This window comes from Grammomys surdaster, unplaced genomic scaffold (genome assembly GCF_004785775.1).
Source record: "Grammomys surdaster isolate TR1022 unplaced genomic scaffold, NIH_TR_1.0 174, whole genome shotgun sequence".
Lineage (NCBI taxonomy): Eukaryota > Metazoa > Chordata > Mammalia > Rodentia > Muridae > Grammomys > Grammomys surdaster.
The window spans coordinates 26,160,670-26,181,420 of NW_021604622.1; the positions used below are offsets into that span (position 1 = coordinate 26,160,670).

General features: G+C 38.6%; 1 protein-coding gene across 1 annotated transcript in view; it reads left to right on the forward strand.

Moving 5' to 3' along the window:
- The window catches only part of LOC114621312 (zinc finger protein 728-like), a 33,051-nt gene extending 22,524 nt beyond the window's left edge, over positions 1–10,527 (forward strand). Inside the window, 2 exon segments of the mRNA XM_028767534.1 lie at positions 8,252–9,084; positions 9,087–10,527. Coding sequence (XP_028623367.1) covers positions 8,252–9,084; positions 9,087–9,347 — 1,094 coding nt within the window. The 3' untranslated portion in view covers positions 9,348–10,527.
- The last annotated feature ends 10,224 nt before the right edge of the window (positions 10,528–20,751 follow it).

The window sequence follows — 20,751 nt, forward strand, 5'->3', positions numbered from 1 at the left end:
TAGAGCATAAATGGGGAACAATGTTTACACAAACTTGAGATGGGAGAGTCTAAGAATCAGTATTACAATGCCATTTCTGGAAGGCACAAACATATGGGGGCAGAAAAATCAAGCATTTTGACTAATACATGGTCAATCTTCACAAAACCATTATGCCTAAAGATGTGCATAAAACTTTTTTTCTTGAATCTTTATTTAATGTTATTAAAGAATGTCTTCTTCAGGTGCCATTCAAAACTTCTGAAACTATTGAGGGCCAGCGGCCACAGTCGACTGGATTTACCTGAAAGAGAGGCTGGGAATGGAAGAAGGGACAGGAGGGCAGGAAGAGATGAAGCCAGGACAAAGGTTTCTGATCGAGGCTCAATGCTTTAATGTTCAGCTTCTAATTTGAAGGGGATAACCCACCCCCACCCCCAGAGTTCCTTCCTGCTTCAGCCGGCTGGGGGCAGAAACCATCCTGCTGTAGGATAATAGGTTAATGTTTTAGCTGGAGAAATTTTTGGATGAATCCAAAGCAAAGGAGCTCCTTGCCACAATATTCCTGTAGGTTGACACTCAGTAGGCAAGATGCATAATAAAATTGCTTGGGGTTCATCTCTACGCTTTAAAGCTGCTTTCTGCATTCTCTCTTCTACCAATTGCAAAGCTATTTTAGCTTCAGCAGTAAGCTTTGTAGGAGAATTTAAATCGGGGTCACCAGGCAAGACATCATACAATGGCTGCAATTGTTTATTAGACAAACCAAGATAAGGGCTAACCCATTGGATATCTCCCAATTAATTTTTTGTGCCAATTTCACACTGAAATAACACATTAGATATACTGGTAGATTAAATAAAAAAGGTACTAAAATGACCTTCCTCTATTTCTTGTTAGCTTTTAATGTGGTTTTTACTAGAAAATATAAAATTATACAGTCTACATTTTATCTATTAAATGGCACCATTTAAGAACACAGACCTTTAATTAGGTTGATTGATACCAGAAGCAAACCTCTATGACAGCATGCATACAGGGAATTTCTCAAGTGCAATATAGGCTAGATTAGAATCGTTGCAACTTTTACCAATTATGATTCTGTGTTCTTATTAATTCAGTAATTACAGATTACACTTGAAAAAAATGGATGAACGAGTTGGTTCACTTTATATGGACCTTGGTAGTTAATTTCAGTTCCAAATTGCAAAATGTTAGTTCTATTTAAACCAAAGTGATCAAATTAACACGAGCACTATTCAATCTTTAAAGATAACCCTAAACTCATAGTTGCTGATGTATAGAATTTCCACAGTAGATAATCTATCATTCAAACATTTTCTTATCTGCACACTCAAGTCAAAAACCTTTAAAACAAAGGAAGCAGTAGCAGTCCAACTGGAACAAGTGGCCACTGAGATGCGAACACTGAGTGACATCATTGTAGACTTAAAATGTTTACCGGGCAAACACTATCGTTATATGCTTCCCTCCCCAGATACAGATGTTTGTATTTTTAAGTAAACAAAATTGAATTTTAAACATTTGCACATAAACTACACAGAGACCTGTCTTTTTTTACCCCGGAAACAAAGTTTCCCTATGTAGCCCTTTTTGGTCCAGTCCCCTTCTTTTTCAACAAACTCTGAAGATCTTGGCTCATATTACTTGAAGAAGATGAGTTCCCCATGGTGCTTGGGGTGACTTGTCCCACAACTGGGAACCTTATTGTCTCTTTACCGAGAACTTGTCCTTGTCCCACTTACCTGGGAACTTACCAGCTAGCTGCCCTGACTGCAATGAGTTTTGAGCTTCCCCGTACGGGCCACCATTTGTTGCTACCCGCTACCCACTACCCACTCCGACCCGCAGAATGAAAAGGCAACACACGGAGCTCTTCTCGAAGCCGTTTATTCAGGAACCCTGTCTTCTTCTCCAACGGCCCCTGAGCCTCTCTCCATGGTCTTTAAATCTCCTGCCTGCACCACGCAGATTCTGCCACGAATGCATTCTCAATTGGCTCGGTGCAGCGCTCGTTAGATGGTCTGATCTTACGGAGCAGCGAGTCTGCGCAGTGCTAAGTGCTGACGGGGCTTTCCAAGGGTGTATGAGGAAATCAGGCGCCATTTTGGACTGGCTGCCGTACCCGCTCCTCACAGTAAACAAGGTCTCTCAGGCCCGCTCAAGGCTGGGGGAAGGGCACAGTTCCCCCTTTTTAGTTTTATAAGATATGAGCAGCGCCAGCAGCTGGATGGGGTACAATATTTCATCCTATCTAGGGTACAGAGTGCCCGGGCAACTGTGCCTGGCTTAGGTTGGCATCTATATTACTCCTTATTACCCGTCTTTGAGGAACATACATAGCATATTGATGTAAGCCTCTGTCTTAGGTTTATAGGAGTTCAAGACACTCTTACCCGTCTCTGACTAACCGGCCATCAGTGGCACACTCTTTCCCATAAGACCAAAACCACATTCAGACCAAAGGACCTGTGGGCATGCACTAGATGCAATTCTTCATAGCGATGGATAACTGCCATGATGAAAGCTGAGCGTGCTGACAGTGATCCTATGTGAACGCAACTTATCTGCTTGAGACACAAGGTTTAAAAGGTTAAAAGCAACATGATTTATCCAAGCAATGTAGGAAATAAGGTTGGAAGCCAAATGTACCAGTGTCTAATCCAACTGCTGGTTGACAGGGATTTAGACACAAACTTTGGCCACCACGTATAGTGGGTGGCTTTAAGTATAGATGGAGACTACATCCCAGGTTAAATCAGCTGGTAGATAAGGATTTTCAGCCATCATCATCAGAATCACAATTATTAGGCTCAAGACTTGTGTCCACTTGATGGACCAGTCTTTCAGGGAGCCATCGGGCTCCGTTCTCTTTTTCTGAAAAAATACATACTGAGCCATGCCCCCAAATTAAAACATGGTTGGGACCACATCAAGTATTAGTTAAGGGGTCTCTCCACATGACCCTGGCAAATGAGCTGGAAGTAACTGGATGCCAGTGGCGATCCGCTGCAGACTGACCTTTAGCATCAGTCTGCAGAAAATTTAAAATAAGACAAAAGCAAGCTGTGCTTTTGGTGACCTTGGGGGGTATAATTCCCCCTTTTTAGTTTTTAAAAGCCAATTTTTCAGAGTTCCTTGCAAAACCAGGGAAGAAGCACCAGTAGCTGTTCCTCCCACACTCAAGAGAGTTATCAAGATTTTATTTAAAGTTCCATAATCTCTCTTTCACAATTCCTTGTCCTTGAGGATAAGGAATCTCAGTAATAAGGATAATATTAAATTGTCAACAAAACATCTCAAATTTTGACTGTAATAGCCAGTTCCGTTGTCTATAATCCGATATGGAATACCAAGCATCGAAAAATAATGTAGGCAATAACTAATTATAATTTTTAGTTGCTTTTCTTGTTAAAGTAGTTGCAACTGAAAAGCTTAAAAGGGTATCAAGTCACATGTACATATTTTAATTTTCTAAAATCAAAAATGAGTAACATCTGTTTGCCATAATTGATCACGTATAAGTCCTCAAGGCTTAACACCATTATGAAAAATTTGAGGACACTGAGAACAAGTTTTTGTAATTTAACTTGTACACTTTCTAGAAATACCAAATTATTGTCTCAAGCTACTATTATTTTGACCATGTAAAGAATAAGATTATATGGCCAATTGTTTCTTTAAGGTCTATAATTTGACTGGTATACAAATCTGCTCTGGCATTGTCCTGGGTTCTAGGCAATCCAACATGAGCTCTTAAATGTCTTATAAAGTTAAAGAACAGTACATGTTTCTTAAATTAAGCTGTATTTCTATAAATAACTGTAAAATTTGAGAATTAGAAATATCTAAAAAAAAAAAAAAGAACAATTTCAAGCAATTATAAACCACGAGCCATATACTGGCTATGAGCATATAAATTTAAAGCTTGACTTTTAGCATTTCAAACAGTGGCTACAGCACATAATTTAATTATTTGTGCTGAAGCAGGGGAAAATTCAAGAAAATGAACATGTGATATAATTGCATATACTGCCTTCTCAATAGATGAGGCATCTGTAAATACAGTAAACATCTTTCCTATGGGGTGTATGTAAATTCATAGGAAATACAAAAGCATGCATAGAGAAAAAACTGTAACAACTTGTCTTATGGATAATGATTACCAAATTTGTCTAAAAAGTTTGCCATGTAATAGGCCAAATATCATTCTCCAATAATCAACTTAATTTCTATTTGGAATAAGGAATTAACATTTCATCTAAAATACTTTCAGGATTCTATCTTACAATCCTGTATTAACACTGCAATAGTCTCATATTAGGATGTCCAAACTTTACTTGTAGATGAAGAAGGATGAATCCACATTAATGGTTTCTTTTGCCAAAGGGCTGCTGTGAGCACATGAGTACCAATAATGAAAACAGCGAACAATTTATCATAGTCCATATAATTTATCTTTTGATAACTAACAGCTTATTCTATACTTTCTATAAAGCCATCCTCATCAGTTAACTGTCGAGGGGAATTAGGATTTGTATCCCCCTTGAGAATATCAAACAGAGATTCAAGTTCTCTTATGGTAAGCTGAAGATGAGGTTTTATCCAATTAATATCTCCTAACCACTTTTGAGAGTCATTACAAGTAAACCATTTTTTTGTATGTACACCTGTAAGCCAAAAGAGGGCACTAGACCCCACTACAAATGGTTGTGAGCCAACATGTGGTTGCTGGGAATTGAACACTAATATTTTTAGTTGTAAGCCTAGCCTTTAACAGCTGAGCCATCTCTCTAGCCCCAACTATCTATTTTTATTGGAAGTTTTCTGTGCTACAATCTGCTTAAGATGTAACTGAGTTCTCAAATATTGAAAAGATATTGTCTTTGAATCTTTTCTGGAGCAATAAGCACTCTAAAATTTTAAAGCTCATTTTACTAGAGTAAAGGCTTGTTGAAAAACTCTTTTAGAGAGATCAGCTAATAAAATATACAATGAATAATATATACTGAAAGATTTAAATGCTTAACTTTTTGTATTAAAGCAACAACAAATTCTTATATAAGACTATTAATCATTCTTTGAGGCAACCTTTCTAATGATATCGTTTCATGGGCTCTCAAAAATCATAAGTAAATTTACTGAATTTAAACCTCACCACCTTTACAAAGATGTAAAGGAACAATAAAAACAATCTTTTAGATCTATAATAATTCTATATGTATTTACTAGAATGGCAACCGAAGTAGGCAAGTCAGGCTGTAATGTCCCATTAGTTTCACAAATCTTAAGTTTGAACTTTGTTTTGGATTAATTGAATAACCAATTCCTTTTAGCTGAGTGAAGTATCAGATCAAAGCCAAGCTGAAGGCAATCTTGTCCTCTAATAATTGTTACATCAGCCCCAGTATCTATTAATTCTTCAAAACCTTTTTCCTTCAATTATTAACTTAAGATTAGGTCTGGTTTGTAATAGATCGGACCCAATACACATCAGAGGAACCAAAGCCATCTTGTCCTTTATCACTCTCAACAAATTTGGAAGGAAGGACTCAAAACAAGTTGAGGAATTCCTTTGCCAGCAGGTAGTTACAATGCCATGGAGGGAAGCAATTATAAATTTAATTTCTCCAACATAATAACTCCTGGCCCATAAACTGTTGTGAATTTTGGGCCTGAGGCTGCCGCCTCCCCCACAAGGAACAAGCAAGGCAATCAACAAATTCCTGAAAACACCTTTCTAGGGGCTGGTTGTGAAGACCAAGACAAAAGGAATGTCTCACCCAAGCTTCTGCTGAGCCCACTCTGCTTTGTCTTAATGTAAATGCAAATGTTCTTAATCTTGGCCTGTTTTCTGAGGCCTGGTGCGAAGATTAACCTTCCTGCAGGCCAGCACTGTATCACAACTTGTTTTAAATACCTTTATTTAACTCTAACTGCTGTCTCTTCTTTTCTATAATCATGGGCGAATCAAAAAAATCCCAAACTCAAGATTAGGACTGCCAACTGTAACCAATTGAATACTGGCAGTTTACTTATATTTTTAAGTTTCTTTTGTTAGAGAATTACCGTAATTTTGAGAAGCAAAACCAAAAGCAAAAACAATGTAAACAATCTATTTTCTATAAAATCAATAGCAAAGAAATTACCTTTATGTTACAAAGATTTGCTGTCAATTCTAATATATGAATGCATGAAGCAGCTTTTAATCTCATTGAAGAGACATTGTTTTAAAATCTTATTTTTTCTACATCTGGTTTCTGAATGATTTTAACCCTGAGTTACCAGTTAAGCCAACTTTCTGTTACCAAAGTTGGAAATTTTGAATCACACCCAATAACTTATAAGCCAATAATCTATAACCAAGACATGTAGAACATATTTATACTTTTAAAACCAATCAGAAACAACAATGAAGTGGCTACACATCTTATATATTCAGACCAAACAAAATTTTCTTGCTTTTTCTAGCTGTAATTTCAAGAGAAAGGCACCTTGTCACAGAGATTTTTCTGAGACAAACAACTCTCAGCTTCCTTATAGAATCCAAAATGCTGCTGATCCCTTTAAGAGCAGCTTATGCAAACACTCAATTTCTGAAAAGGCTTTTCCAGCTCAGCTCGACTCTTAGCTACAGGTAACCTATCTGTACACATTAAGACTGCCTTTAAAACAAAGTTAAACTAGACCAAGGTTTGGATCAAGCAGTTTTAACAATCTTTTCTTTTGAACATGCAACATAGAACAAACATTTAGACAATGAAACAAAAACCAAACAGTTGACACACGTGGATATTGGTGCACCAAGGACAGACAACAAAGAAAGACCTCTAGGAGCCAAAGAGAAATTCCGGACGTCTCCCGAATTCTCTTCTGTTCCTAGGAGAGCTCTGAAATAGCCTTTTCATTCCCTATTGCTGACACAGCTCAGAGAGAGGACAACTGCTTTTCTGAAACCCTTTCTCCCTCTTATATTCAAGATATAACTTTTCATCTCGTTCTTTGGAGATGTAGCAGGCAGCTATTGATAGTACACCTCAGTGCTCTTAATTTTCCAATTCTTTCTAACCCTGCTCTTCCCGCCTGAAGCAGCTCTTAGACTGTGGGCAATGCCTGTTTAGAATTCTCCTGACCTATAATTCACTGTCACCTCCTAGGCAACATAGGCACCGGGTCAATACCTAATTCACCCAGACTATATCCCCTTAAATACACTTCCTGCAAACACAGCCATAGCTATCATCAATGCTGTTCATTGCTTACCAAGTGTCCAGGATACTCTTCTTCTTGTTCCGTTTTCCGTAGAGCTCTACCCAAGACAGCGTCCCTCAGCTGGTCTCCTGTGTTCAGGCTCCAAGTCCGGAGCCATTCTGTTGAGGGCCATCGGCCACAGTTGACCGGGTTCACCTGAAAGACGGGCTGGGAATGGAAGAAGGGACAGGAGGGCAGGAAGAGATGAAGCCAGGACAAAGGTTTCTGATCGAGGCTCACTGCTTTAATGTTCAGCCTCTAATTTAAAGTGGATAACCCACCCCCACCCCCAGAGTTCCTTCCTGCTTCAGCCGGCTGGGGGCAGAAATCAACCTGCTGGAGGTGAGAGGAATCCATACTTAATTGTGGGCCGGAGATGTCAAGGCAAGCTCAGCAGGCAGTCTATTCTTCTCAGCTTCTGTACCAGGCTACAGAAAACCAAGGAGGTGCCAAGGCAGGCAATGCCAAGACAGGCAAAGTCCTATTGTTTGGTCTATTGTGGTAAACAAGGTCTCTCAGGCCTGCTCAAGGCTGGGGGAAGGGCACATGAAAGAAAACTCTATAGACTACAGATATAATATTATATATACATATAATATATAAATATTGTTTATTCAGGTGTTTTCCAAATTAGACTAATTTTAGGTACTCATGAAATTTCAGTATCTCTTTAAGGAGCTGATTTGCATTTGCATAATGCCATTATGGGTTTTCTTAGTGGATATGATTCCTTCATGCTTGTTTGATTTTGTTTAATATTCTATTCGTTCTGTGTTGTATGTTGCCATCGTCTTCTTTCTTCAAGGAAGTCTACATGATTTTCACTTATTCTGTGTTTTAAATTGTACTGCACTGAAAACAGGTACAGAAAATGGAATGTAGCTTCTGATTAATACAGACAAATGCAAGCATGAGTAAATGTTGGTTTTTTAAAAGCTATTAGTATAAATATACAGATTTTTGCTCTGTTTTCATTCATTTCTCAACTGTTACTCACCAGGGGGAAACTGCTATCCCTGCCAAGACTGTGGTAATGTCTTTGAGGGGAAAGAAGCATTTCAAAATCATCGTGTAGAAGTGAAGCCCTACAAATGTGAAGAGTGTGGCAAGTCCTTCCGTTTTCCATCAGTACTTTCTGAACACAAAAGGATTCATACAGGAGAAAAACCCTACAAGTGTGACATCTGTAGCAAGGCCTTCCATGGGCCATCAAGACTTTTTCAACATAAGAAAATTCACGTAAAAATCTACAAGTGTGAAGTATGTGGCAAGGCTTTCAGTTATTCATCAAGACTTTATGTTCACATGCGCATTCATACAGAAGAGGAGCCATACAAGTGTGAAATATGTGGGAAGGCCTTCCACTCCCCACCATCACTTAATCAACACATGTTAATTCATACAGGAAAGAAACCCTACAATTGTGATATATGTGGCAAGGCCTTCCGCTTTCCATCATTACTTTCAAAACACAAGATAAGTCATACAGACCAAAAACCCTACAAGTGTAAGATATGTGGACAGTTCCTCCGCTGTGAGTCATCACTTCGTCAACACAAGATAATGCATTCAGGAGTGAAACCCTACAACTGTGAAGTATGTGGCAAGGGCTTCGATTATCCATCCTTACTTTCTAAACACAAGATAATTCATACAGAAGAGAATCCCTCCGAGTGTAAAGTATGTGGAAAGGTCTTCTACTCCTCATCATCACTTCGTGAACACCAGAAAACTCATGGAGAGAAACCCTACAGATGTGAAGTATGTGGCAAGGCCTTCCGTTATCCATCAGAACTTTCCACCCATAAGAAAATTCATACAAGAAAAAAAAAAGAAAAAAGTGTGAAGCAGGTGGGAAGGCCTTCCATTATCCATCATTACTTTCTAAACACAAGGTAATTCATACAGAAGAGAATCATTACAAGTGTGAAGTGTGTCACAAGGTCTTTAATTATCCATCAAAACTTTACAAACATAACAAAATTCATACAAAAGAGAAACCCAACAAATATGTGACCTGGCCTTCCATGGTCCATAATTACATTTTTGGAAAAAAAAAAAGAGAAACCATACAGGTGGAAACCCTGAACTTGTGATGTATCAGTCAAATCCTTCAGAGCTTTCCAGATTCTTTCCCTCATTTGATAACTCATTCTGGAGAGAAGCCATACAAACCTGAGGAATGTGAAAAGCCTCCTTTACAAAGTCATACCTATATCTACAAAAATTAACTCACAATATGGAGACTACTTACAAATGAAAAGAACATGTCAAAGTGCTCAACAAATTTAGGGATCACCAAAGAATTTATTCTGGAAAGAAACCATACAAATGCAAAAAATGTGGTAAATTCTTTTGAAGTTCCACTGCATGGTCTGAACAGAGAATAATTCCTATTGGAGATAAACACTACACATGTGAAAAATGTGGCAAACACTATTCTTACCAGTCTTCTGGTCTCAAGCCGCATTAAAGACTTCATCTATGAGAGAAACAACACAAGTGTGGAGAATGTAATAAAGTCTTTTGGACTTACTGAAAATTTGGGAATAACCTCATTCATAATACACTGAAAAATACTGCAAACGCCTTAATAAGCTTTCTTAAATTTCTTGGCACAAAGTAGTTCAAACTGGAGAGAAACAGTTCAAATGTTAAAATGTTGAAATAATCTTAACACTTCTTCAGACCCTAAAAGTTATCAACAGCTTCATGCTGAATAGAAGCCCTATAAGTTTGAGGAATGTGGTAAAGGCTTTGGAATCTTTCATACAATCATGACAAAAGTGGAGCTGTCAGACACCTGGATTTTGGGGATGATCCTTCTTTGGTGTCTTTTGTTTCTTTTAGAATTGAAACCCTTTTTGTATACCAGGATGTAGAAAAGTCGTCACTTGTTTGTATACTGTAGGAGCTCACAGTTAAGAGACTGCCTTGAGTCTCACATGACACATGGACTGTGGTCTTTCATACTGTTGTAATTATTAAATACTTTGTGGACCTGTCAAGTTGTAGCCTATTTACTTATGAAGTGAGGGTAAAGTTGGGGAAAGGGAAGGAGTGTTATGATTAAAAGCTTTCAGGAGAGAGCTAGCATGTTTGGGAACAAACTGAATTGTTAACAAGACCCACACCCATGTTAGTAATCCCAGTACCCACAAAATAGAACGAGGTAATTGCCTCTGAATGTTGTCCTCTGACCTCCATGCATGGGCCCCCACACAAACATAAATTTGTGTGCCCAGAAATAAATAAACGTAAACTACACTTTTGAAATGACTTTGTGTTTTATGTGGACAAGAATAGTATGTCAATTGTTAGCACCATGAGTTCTAGAATCATTTGAGTTGCAAGGCTCTGGTTGACTTGTAGGATTTATCTTGATTACTTTAGTTGATTTCAGAAGGCCTGTTGATTGTGGTTGCAAGCATCTGTTTGACTGAGATGCTGCAGTATATGATAATACCCTGAGAACAAGTACTCTTACATCTCCTTCCTGCTGTGGAAGGAACATGACCAGCTGCTTTAAGTGCCTCTTGTTTTAACTTTCTCACCACATGTTGTGGTTAGAATAAGAATTGCCCTAAGGGCTCATAGATTTGAATGCTTAGTCATCAGGTAGTAGCACTTCTGGAAAAGGATTAAGAAGTGTGGCCTCATTTCAAAAGATCAGACCCAGTGTCTCCTTCTTTTACTGACTATGCGTAAGTATGGATAATTCTCAGCTACTTCTGGAGCTCCATGTCTGCCTGGATTGCAATGTGTTACCTAGCTTGCTCCCCACAACAGTAATGGACTAACTTCTGAAACTGATAACAAGCCCCAATCAATACTTTCTTTCATAAGAGTTGTCCTGGTTTGGTATCTCTTCATAGCTATAGAACACTGAGTAAGAATCCATGGTTGTGATGGTTTGTATATGCTCTGCCCAGGGATTGGCACTGTTAGGAGTTGTGGCCTTGGAATGGGTGTCCACTGTGGGCATGGACTTAAGACCTTCATCCTAGCTGCCTGTAAGTCAGTCTTCTACTGGCAGCCTTCAGATAAAGGTGTAGAACTCTCAGCTCTGCCTGCACCATGCCTGCCTAGATGCTGCCCTGCTCTCACATTGATAATGGACTGATCCCTGAACCTGCTAGCCTGCCCCAAATATATGTTGTCCTTTATAAGATGTGCCTTGGTCATGGTGTCTGTTCACATCAGTGAAACCCTAACTAAGACAGTGGGAGACAATGAAATTCAACTATGGTCCAAATTAAACCCTTCAAGTTGCTCTTGTGTGCATATTTTATTACTACCATTAGAATATTTACTAAATCTTCATGCCAAATGCAAGTTGCAATGTGACATTTAATACACATGAATCGTGTACTTTTTCCCTTTTATTGTCCTGCATTTTGCCCCCTTGGCTAAAAAGTATTTCTTCTCCTCTTTACTTACATGTCTACACACATATCTACATGAACAACACAGGTGTACAGCAAGCAGTGTCCAGAACTATAGAAAGGTTAGTGACTTCTGGCTGCCTGACGGTCACACAGATTCCCCTGCAACACTGGAGCATTTATCTCTTCAACCTATTGGCCCAGAACATCTGACAGTTTTTTCTGTTTAGCAGCAAATATGAAGGAGTTCTCTCCCTTGTCCTGAAAAATTTTGGCAGTTGACTTTCTTTGTGTCCTGCTTGTCCCCAGCTTGGTCAACATATGGTCAGAAGTTGAGGCAAGGGCAGTTTCTTGTCCACTGGCAGGTTGACACATTTGCAGTAAACTCCATAAGGAGGTTCTTCAATGCTCATCATCATCTTCAAAGGACTCTGTGGGTTTGCCCAGAGCTAGCATTTCTGATTTTACAAAATTCATAAAACATCCTTCAATGCCATATTCTACAGATTTCTGATGTTTCTGAAGACCATCTAACATTCTCAGAATATTTGCATAGGCATACGTTGCTTAGCTCTAGCTATTTACTGTCTCATTAACTTAGAAAATGTCTGTGATTTATCTAGTATGTGTTGAGGTTTTGTCTTTTACTATCTATTGTAATGCTAAGTGCAGTGTCCTGTCCAGTAGGGCATTAAACAGGGTTCCAGGGAGGTCACCTGAAAGAGAACATGGGGGAAAACAGACAGACACAAAAAATGGTGATCTGGCTATACTTTGATCAAATCTCAATTTTTACATTTTCACACCGAGGTTATACACACAAAAAAGGCAGGATGTGGGGAAGAGGATGATGCAGGAGCATGGGTGTTTAGGGCGATTACAGATATCTTCCAGAACAGTATCAGCTGAATGAAGGTTTAGGGGACATATCACTATGACTCTATGAATCACTTGTCCTTTACTAAGTTGGTACTATCCACCAAGGTTACCTCTTTACAAGGTCTATGACTATTCAGCCTTGGCAATTTTCCACCAAACCTGCTTGTTTACAATAGTTTCTAAGCATCTGTTTCAGTGTTTTTCCACAGAGACCCAAGACTTTGTTTTAGCAGGCATGTATGTCAGGCCTGTTGCTGACTTTTAGGCCTACGGCTGTTTTTAGACCTTCAGTGTATAAGCAGAGCTGCCCCTGACAGTGCAGGCCCCCAAGACCTGGACTGTGCACCTAGCCCCTGGGATCCTGCCCCACATCATTTCTGATGGGTCAATAAAGAGCCAACATGCTAATAGCTAGTCAGAAGGGACACGGGTACCATTTAGGTTTCCTGGGCTTGGGATCAGAGGAGAACCAGGAGAAGAAGAACGTGCAGGTGGGAAAAGAAGCAGCTGCTGTGGGTTAGGGGAGCCATTGAAAAAAGTAAATAAAATAAAAAGTGACTCTGTGAGCTGGCCAATAGGAGTTTAGAACAGCCTGGATGAAGTATATCTAACATTAAATAATTCAAGGTTATCAATAGAAAAGTAGATTCTGATACCATCAGTGCTATGTGTCAACCATCCTGTACTATGTGAGGCTTACTGTAAATATCAAAGTTGTGTGGGTTTCTGTTCAGGAACTAAATGGTAAAGGCGAGGTTGAAACCCTGGACCAGGATTATAACATTTCTACAACATATGGCATCTCAATATCTGGCAAAAACCTCACTTTTAAAAAATTGATTTGAGATTGCCAAATGGAAGAATATGCCATCCATTTAAGCTTAGGAGACAGGAAGAACTGGTTTTCTAGCTGTACATTTTTTCTCAAAGACACACGGTGTTTAGGACTAGGAGAAAATTCCTGCTAACTGAGTGCACAAAATCCTGGGGTTCATGGCATAAGTTAAGACACAGGTTTACCCCCCACGTGGATCCGGACAACACACTGGGTGGTGGGCTCTGTGCTGATGCTAGGATCTCTGCTGTGCAATGAAGTAGGCTGCTCAGAGGGCAGAAAGCATTGCTGCATGCCTCTCACAATCAAAATAAAAATGGAGAAGAAATGAGAATGTAAGTTTTCAATGCTATCTTAAGCTACTAGGTTCTTTCAGTGTTCTCCACGTTAATAATAGGACTGCTTAGCCTAGTACTTGACACATATACTGGTCTGAAAAATAGGTTATACAGAATATAGAAGGGAATTTAATTGAAGTTAAATATAGAAAATAATGCGGGGTGGTGATGGCACACACCTTTAATCCCAGCACTTGGGAGGCAGATGCAGGTGGTTTTCTGAGTTCAAGGCCAGCTTGGTCTACAGAGTGAGTTCCAGGACAGCCAGGGCTACACAGAGAAACCCTGTCTGGAAAAACCAAAATAAATAAATAAGTTTAGAAAGAAAGAAAGAAAGAAAGAAAGAAAGAAAGAAAGAAAGAAAGAAAGAAAGAAAGAAAAGAATACTAGTTACATGAATATAAATAGAAAAGGGATAATATATATATATATATATATATATATATATATATATATATATATATGATTATTTATTTTCTGAGAGTAGAGGAATGCTAATCTGTGTTCTCCATTGCTGCTACAACTCACACCCCAATAAATTCATGCTCTATTGGCCACATATTGTTTTTATTTATATATGTACTCTTCTGGCTCTATACACCTGACCTCATGTGCAAGTTGTTTCACCATAGATAAAGTCCCTAGAAGCAGAATATTTACCCTCTGAGGAGGCCATCTGGATGCAAAGATGTTGGAAAATTATTGTTACATCTGCAGCCATATCTATTATGTCTTCAATTTCAATGTCATCTTTATGCCTAAGCCAGTTACAGGACTGGTCCCATGTGGAGGAATCAACAAATCAAGTTACCTGTCCACTTTGATTCTTCTGAACGTTTCTTGTCTGTAGCCAAGACCTTCATGAGTCTTCCCCTAACATATCTGACCATATCCACCTTGAAGTGGTCCAAAGCCTTTTCTTCTTTCTATTAAAACAAGGCAGAGCCTATCTTGCCAAAATAGCATGTTTTTGGTTCAGTAACCCCAAATCGTCAAAGATATTGATTGATCCCATTGAGCAGCCTCCTTTTCTTCATTCTTGTGCTATTATGGTGTCTCTCCCAAAGGATTTTTTAATATTATAACCCATGAGAAATCAGAGTGGGAGATGGCTCTGCCAATCATCCATGCTGTCTCCACAAGACTGGGCATTGCCCAGGCTATCCCGCCATCCACGCAGACTCAGTAGAAAGATGAGACTCTAATGCTTAAAGATTAATCAAAGGTCCATATATTTGATAATGATCAGTAACAAGATACCCATACAATCAGAAGTGTAACCCAATATCCAACCTAGATATACCAACTACCTTGGATTGCTACAGACATGTGAACATCTGCCTCCATCTGCTCACTCGCTCTCTCTCTCTCTCTCTCTCTCTCTTTCTCATTCTCCTCTCCTGTCCCCTAGCTCCTCCTCTTCCTTTTCCTCCTCTCTTCCGTACTCTTCCTCTCCTAACACCCCCTACCTTAGCTCCTCCTACAGGTGTGTGTGTGTATTTGTATGTGTGTGTGTATATATATACATATATCCTTTCATTTTATAGAAATTGAGTTAACATCCTTTTCTATGTATTTGACTTCAATTAAACTCCCTTCTAATTAACGTATGAGCCCATTTTATTAGTTTTTCATACCAGGCTAAGCAATCCCAGCATTTTTGTGTAGACCACATTCAAAAGGAGAGACTAGCAGATCTCTATATGTTAGTTGTTTTCTAAGTTCTAGAGTTACAGTGAAAAAGGGTGTGGTTGCACAAGCCTTTAATCCCCTGACTCAGCAAAAAAAAAAAAAAACCCTCACAGAGGTCTACTAATTTAGTATGTTTGAACACTAGAAAATTAAAATACCATGTTAAAAGATTATTATGAAAATCACTCTACATGGTTACTACAAATGCAGTTTCGTTGATACCATATAGGAAGAGCTACAATAGACAAGTGTAAATGGGCCACCATCCTGCTCATCTGTCCTGGCGAGCTCTGGTATAGCATGACCCCAGAAAAGATTCAAAGACAATATCTTTTCAATATTTGGGAACTCAGTTATATCTTCAGCAGATTGTGGTACAGAAAATTTCCAATAAGAATGGATAATTGGGGCTAGAGTGATGGTTCCGCCATTAAAGGCTATACTCATAACTAAAAATATTAGAGTTCAATTCCCAGCAACCACATGGTGGCTCACAACCATTTGTAGTGGGATCTAGTGCCCTCTTCTGGCTTGCAAGTGTACATGCAAGAAAAAAAAAGGTTTACTTTTAGTGATTCTCAAAAGTTGTTAAGAGATATTAATTGGCTAAAACCTCATCTTAAGCTTACCATAGGAGAACTTGAACCTCTGTTTGATATTCTCAAGGGGGATGCAAATCCTAATTCCCCTCAACAATTAACTGATGTGGGATAGATAGATTTGTAGAAAGTAGAGCAAGCTGTTAGTTATCAAAAGATAAATTATATAGATTATGATAAATTGTTTGCTGCTACACATGTGCTCACAACAGCCCTTTAGCAAGAGAAACCATTTATGTGGATTCATCCTTCTTCATCTACAAGTAAAGTTTGAACATCCTATTATGAAACTATTGCAGTGTTAATACAGGATTGTAAGATAGAATCCTGAAAGTATTTTTAGATGAAATGTTAATTCCTTGTTCCAAATAGAAATTAAGTTGGTTATTGGAGAATAATGATATTTGGCCTATTACATGGCAAACTTTTTATACAAATTTGATAATCATCCATAAGACAAGTTGTTACAGTTGTTGTTCTCTATGCATGCTTTTGTATTTCCTATAAGTTTGCATGCAGCCCATAGAAAAGACGTTTACTGTATTTACAGATGCCTCATCTATTGAGAGGACAGTATATGTAATTAGATCACATGATCATTTTCTTGAGTTTCCCCCTGCTTCAGCACAAATAATTAAATTATGTGCTGTAGCCACTATTTGAAATGCTGAAAAATCAAGCTTTCAATTTGTATGCTCATAGCCAGTATATGGCTCATGGCTTATAATTGCTTATAATGCTTATAATGGCTTATAATGGCTTATAATTATTCCTTTTTAGATACTTCTAATTCTCAAATTTTACAGTTATTTATACAAATATAGCTTAATTTAAGAAACATGCACTGTTTCTTAACTTTATAAGACATTCAAGAGCTCATATTGGATTGCCTAGAACCCAGGGCAATGCCAGAGCAGATTTGTATACCAGTCAAATTATAGACCTTAAAGAAACAATTGGCCATACAATCTTATTCTTTACATCGTCCAAATAATAGTAGCTTTTGACAATAATTTGATATTTCTAGAAAATGTGCAAGTTAAATTGCAAAAACTTGTTCTCAGTGTCCTCAAATTTTTCATAATGGTGTTAAGCCTTGAAGACTTATACGTGATCAATTATGGCAAATAGATGTTACTCATTTTTGATTTTTGGAAAATTAAAATATGTACATGTGACTTGATACCCTTTTAGGCTTTTTAGTTGCAACTGCTTTAACAAAAAAAGCAACTAAAAATTATAATTAGTTATTGCACACATTATTTTTCTATGCTTGGTGTTTCATATCAGATTATAGACAACGGAACTGGCTATTACAGTCAAACATTTGAGATGTTTTGTTGACAATTTAATATTATCCTTATTACTGAGATTCCTTATTATCCTCAAGGACAAAGAATTGTGAAAGAGAGATTATGGAACTTTAAAATAATATCTTGATAACTCTCTTGAATGTGGAAGGAACAGCTACTGTTGCTTCTTCCCTGGTTTTGCAAGGAACTCTGAAAAATTGTCTTTTAAAAACTAAAAAGGGGAATTATACCCCTTAAGGTCACCAAAAGCAGACCTTGCTTTTGTCTTATTTTAAATTTTCTGCAAACTGATGCTAAAGGTCAGTCTGCAGTGGATCGCCACTGGCATCCAGTTACTTCCAGCTCATTTGCCAGGGTCATGTGGAGAAACCCCTTAACAAATACATGGTGTGGTCCGGACCATGTTTTAATTTGGGCCCGTGGCTCAATATGTATTTTTCAGAAAAAGAGAACGGAGCCCGATGGCTTCCTGAAAGATTGGTCCATAAAGCGGACACAGATCTTGAGCCTAATAATTGTGATTCTGATGATGATGGCTCAAAATCCTTATCTGCCAGCTGATTTAACCTGGCATGTAGTCTCCATCAATACTTAAAGCCACCCACTATATGTGGTGGCCAGACTTTGTGTCTAAATTCCTGTCAACCAGCAGTTGGATTAGACACTGGTACATTTCCGCTTCCAATCTTATTTTCTACATTGCTTGGATAAATCATGTTGCTTTTAACCTTTTAAACCTTGTGTCTCAAGCAGATAGGTTGCCTTCACACAGGATCGCTCTCAGCAAGCTCAACTTTCATCATGGCAGTTATCCATCGCTATGAAGAATTGCATCTAGTGCATGCCCACAGGTCCTTTGGTCTGAATGTGGTTTTGGTCTTATGAGAAAGAGTGTGTCAATGAAGGCCGGTTAGTCAACGACGGGTCTTGAGCTATAAACCTAAGACAAAGGCTTAAATCAATATGCTATGTATGTTCTTCAAATCAATATGCTATGTATGTTGAATATAGTGAAATAGTGGGCAAAATGCCATCATATTTAATTAAGACTTGAAAGTTAAAATTTGCAGCAAGAATGATAGATTATACATTTCAAAAACTTGAAATCCCAGCTCAGAGCCCTGGTCTAGACCAGTACTGCACCACCATGTTTCCAGAGAACCTTTCTGTTTCTCTCAGACAAACACTTGGAGTGGGCCCACAATTGAATCAACTAAAGAGTTAGGAACTTTATTTCAAATCTTACAAGGTGATTCAAACTTAATTGTCCAGGAAAATTATTAGCTGAATCTGAAAAATAATTGGCTCTGATAGAAAAGAGTTACAGCATCACCTGTGGGCTACTTGGATCCAAAACTGGACTGGGTTATTCTGACTTCTTTCATTCTCCCAAAGGAATTCCTGACATAGGGAAGATGATATCTTAGAATGGACATTTACAACACATAAACAGAGCCAAAAGTTATAAACCTAAACAGAAAAGCTTTTAGTTGATTGTGAAGGGAAGAGTAAGACCTCATGAATTAACAGGAACAGACCCATCAGAGATTACAGTATCTTACAGTAATGCTGAAATTATCCCACTATGCATAATCAATGCGGATTGGCAAAAGAACTTGCAGAAATTCTGGGAAGAAATTAACAACAAATACCACAAAAGCAAGCAAGTTTAGTTTACTTAAAAACAAAAGCAAAGCCGGGCAGTGGTGGCACATGCCTTTAATCCCAGCACTTGGGAGGCAGAGGCAGGCGGATTTCTGAGTTCGAGGCCAGCCTGATCTACAGAGTGAGTTCCAGGACAGCTAGGGCTACACAGAGAAACCCTGTCACGAAAAAACAAACAAACAAACAAACAAACACAAAAAACAAAAACAAAGAAACAAACAAAACAAAAAACAAAAAACAAATTGGATTCTTCCTCAGCTAGTGAGAGGAACTGTAAGGACCCACGGAAAGGACCCCCAACTCAAGTCCTGATCAGCGCGCACCCAAGGAGACATGAGAGACTGACTTGATGCAAAATAGCAAAAGACAGTTTACTAACAAGGGCCCTTGGATCAAAACTCATCCCAGGCAGGAGAGAGAATTTCGATGAAGACCCCAGGAAGTTTAGAACTTTTATAGGGGGAGGCACAAGGGGGAAGGGAAAAGCAGGAAATTCTGGCGAGGTTACATATGATTGGATATTTCAAACATCAGCACTTTGCGTAAGCAATCATTTTGACAGGCTGGATGGCCCACTATTTTTGACAATGAAGCCTCAGACCTTCTAGGATAAACACCAGGTGGCCCATTACTCACTTGGGCATGTTTAGACTGGTCAAGATATGTCTTTGGTTGTTTCTACATTTCTGGTCACCTCATCCCTAGAGGGGCTTGATATTTTTATTATGGCTATTCTCAGCAAGCTCAGCAAGCCGTCCTGAGATCTTTGCCAAGTTGTTTGTGGTCTCTGCTGAGCTGTTTTAATTTTTACCCTTACAGAACAGCAATTTTAAAAGCCTTTTATACAGAGGGCAATAATCAGGAAGAGGTTATAACTCAGAAAACATAAGTAACATAACAGAGCATCCACATGTTCAGTTCAGAAATCAGAATTCTCATGTTTATATCAGATCTCCAAAAACCTCTTAATATAGTTACTGACTCTCAATATGCAGAGACGCTTCCTTTGCATATAGAAACTGCTCCAATCCATTTATTACAGACTGAGAATAAAGATTGTTATGTAAACAACTATAACTAGTCATCTGAAACAGTGATCTTCCAATATATATAATTCATATTCGATCACATAGCATCTTTGTCCTCTTTCCCCATTTCTCCTCCTTTTCCTGGTCTCTCTTCCTTCTCTGTCTTCTCCACCACCTACCAGGTAACTCAAAACCGCCCCACCTCTAATCCCTCCAATAAGTGGCTGTATCCTATTTGATTCATCCAATAGTTTTAAATGAAGGAAGAAGGTTTACACAGCAAAACCTCGTAAATGTGAGAAGTCAGTAGAAAGAAGGCCTAGACCTTCAGGTAGAGAATTTAACATTACAATACATAGCAACACACTAAACCTCAACACATACACATATTGGAAAACTAGCCATGCTCAGAAATTCTGTCCTTGTGGTTGCTGGCAATTTCCTTCCTTGCAGGATTCAGGAGGAGGACAGACAAGTCATGATCTCATTCTAAACAGACATGCTACTCAAGCGTCCAGGTGACTGTACAGCTGTTGACTCTAGTTTCTCTAACTTAAGGAACCTGTTCTGCATCCATAGGGAAACGCACTTCCTGGAGAAGAAGAATTCAATAGGGATTTTTCACAGTCTTTGCTCTGAAACAGCTGACTTTTGAATCATTATGCAACAGGCAAGTATGTGAAGTCTTTTCTGTAATGGGGTTTGACTCAACCATGAACTACACGGGAATAAAACTTCCCAAGAAAAGTTGGGAATTCTCAATACT